Source organism: Pinus tabuliformis, chromosome Q (assembly GCF_031772625.1).
Source record: "Pinus tabuliformis cultivar Carrire ecotype Pingquan chromosome Q, CPIR1, whole genome shotgun sequence".
NCBI lineage: Eukaryota > Viridiplantae > Streptophyta > Pinopsida > Pinales > Pinaceae > Pinus > Pinus tabuliformis.
Genome location: NC_142296.1, coordinates 1,246,607,460 through 1,246,610,143, shown reverse-complemented (window position 1 = coordinate 1,246,610,143; position 2,684 = coordinate 1,246,607,460). Strand labels below are relative to the sequence as shown.

At 39.5% G+C, this 2,684-nt stretch overlaps 1 protein-coding gene across 1 annotated transcript; it reads left to right on the top strand.

The window, feature by feature from the left end:
- Positions 1 to 607: 607 nt before the first annotated feature.
- On the top strand, positions 608 to 1,324 carry LOC149224333 (uncharacterized). Its single transcript, XM_089388155.1, has one exon. It carries the CDS (start codon positions 608 to 610, stop codon positions 1,322 to 1,324), a length of 717 nt encoding a protein of 238 aa, XP_089244281.1.
- The last annotated feature ends 1,360 nt before the right edge of the window (positions 1,325 to 2,684 follow it).

Sequence of the window (2,684 nt, the reverse complement as noted above, 5' to 3'; positions counted from 1 at the left end):
AGAAACATATAATGCTCTGGAACAGCCGAAAAAAGTTGGGAGGAAAACCAATAAGGAACTCAGAGATGAGGCCGCAACAAAGGATATGGCTATCGGAACTCAACAACCAATGGATACCTTCCTTGGAAAACAAAAAGGGAGTGGAGAGAAAACGCAGCTGAAGGACAAGGCTAGGAACTACCACAAACCAAACCAAGTAAATAATGATCTTGGTCTCTTGGAACAGCAGGGGGTTGGGTTCTGCCTTAAAACTCAACACAACAAGAGAATTAAGCAAGAACATCTGGATATATTAATGATCCAAGAGACCAAAATCAATAATCAAGAGTTTCAAACCTTGATAGCAACTCAAAAAAATTACGAAGGATTATCAATAGACTCAAATGGGGCCTCAGGAGGCATTGGTACGTTATGGAATAAATGGAACTAGAAAATTATCAGCCAAAAACTCAACAACCACTGGATTAGGACAGATCTATTAAAGAAGAACACAAGCATCAAATATACAGTCATAAATATCTATTCACCAAACCACTATAGAGACAAAGCCATGTGTTGGGAGTCTCTAAAAGAAGAATTACAAGATGTTTAGATAGACAATCTAGTTATGGGAGAGGATCTTAATCTAATCCGGAATATAGAGGAAAAGCTGGGAGGAAGATTCATAGGAGATCCATCAAGAGCATCCTTGGAGGATATTATTGCAAAACATAAGTTGCTAGTTATCCATCCTAGAAACGGAAAATTCAAATGGAGCAACAAAAGAATCGGTGCTCAAAACATAAAGGAAAGGCTTGACAGAATCTTGATTCAGGAGGATATAGCAACAAGTTTCTCATCTATCAAGAGTAAAATAGTGCATGCCTCGGCATCCGATCATAAGCCGGTTGTGCTCACCTTGAACAAGTGGGAAAATCAGGGGCCGATCCCATTCAATTATAGAAAAATATGGGACAGCAGTGATAGTTTCAGGAGCTTAATAAAAGAAAGTTGGGACGTAGAGGTGTTGGGCTCCCCACAGTATGTATGGGAGACCAAGCTCAAAAATGTGAGAGAACAAATAAAAACTTGGGCCAGAGAAGAAGCTCTCAGGGACAAGAAAAGAAAATTTGAGTTGCAAGACAAGCTTGAAAAGTGGAATAAAGAAAAAGAAAGCCAGCAAGTTACTGAACAAGAAAAAGCCCAAGAAACGGAAATGCTTGCAGCCCTTTACCATCAAAATAGAAATGAAGAGGAGGAACTTAGACAAAAGTCCAGATGTCTTTGGATCCAAGCAAGGGACAAGAATACTGCTTTTTTCCATAACAACCTCAAGATTCGATGAGCGGGAAACCAAATTGACAAAATCCAGGTGGAAGGGCAGGAAATCAAAGGGAGAGGGGAAATAAAAGAAGTAGTGTTTAATCATTTTAGAGACCTCCTCACAGCTGGGGAGTTACATGTGGATAGTGCTGATTTTCTCCAGCACATTAGCAACAAAGTAAGTGATCAGCAAAACAGTGAGCTCGAGAAGGAGGTAACAGCAGAGGAAATAAGGGAGGTTGTGTGGAGCATGCATCCGGAAAAGGCTCCAGGCCCCGATGGATTCACCATTGCCTTCTAAAAGTGCCATTAGGAGACTATTAAAAAAGATCTGGTTCGTATGTTTAAGAATGTTTTCAAGAAACAAAAAGTGGGGGAAAACACAAAAGCTTCTCACTTGGCCCTCATCCCCAAAGAGCCAAATCCTATCTCCTTTGATAGATTTAGGCCTATCTCACTTTGTAATTATTTATACAAAATCATCACCAAACTCTTGGCAAACTGCCTAAAAAAATCCTCCCTTGTCTCATTTCGGAAAACCAAGGGGGCTTCATCCCAAAAGGGAAAATAATTGACAATGTAATCCTCATTCAAGAAGCCATACACAGCAGCATCCAAAACAATGAAAAAGGTATGGTTATAAAGTTGGATATGGCTAACGCTTTTGACTGTGTTTGTCATCACTTTCTTGTAACAGCTATTCAAAAGTTTGGTATCTTAAACAAGTTTATCAGGATCATTGAAGCTTGCATCTCCAACCCATGGATTACAACCTTAATTATTGGAAGGCCCAGTAGATACCTTTGTAGTACTAGAGGTCTGAAGCAAGGATGCCCGCTCTCTCCATTCCTTTACATCATAATGGTAGAAACACTTAGCATACAACTGAAAAATTAGCGGGTGAGAAGGGAGATTACTGGCATTAGAATTGCTCGTGGTGTCAAAGAAATTAACCACTCTTTCTTCGCTGACGACACCCTCTTGATTGGGGGCGGATCTAGTATAATTGCTAGAAGGTTCAAAAAGGTGTTAGATGACTTCCTAGCTGTCTCTAGAGGGCTTCTGAACAATAGAAAATGCAGAATATACACTTGGAATGTTTCAAATGATATCATGCAAAGGATATCCCAAATACTGGAAATTCCAGTACAGCAAAAATGGAACCATTTTATATATTTGGGGTTACCTTTGGCTAAACAAGGGATTAAAACTGAGATCTAGAAAAAAAATATTGAGAAACTAAGAGGGAAAATTCAAAGTTGGGGAATGATGTGATTAAACTTAGCTAGTAGAACCATCTTAATCAAAGCCCTCCTTTTGGCCCTACCTATCTATCAGTTCGCTTTAATTTTGGCTCCAACTGGCATTCATAAGCAGATGGA

Excerpts from the sequence above, each read along its gene's own strand:
- LOC149224333 (XM_089388155.1), top strand. The coding sequence starts at position 608 with ATGGGAGAGGATCTTAATCTAATCCGGAATATAGAGGAAAAGCTGGGA.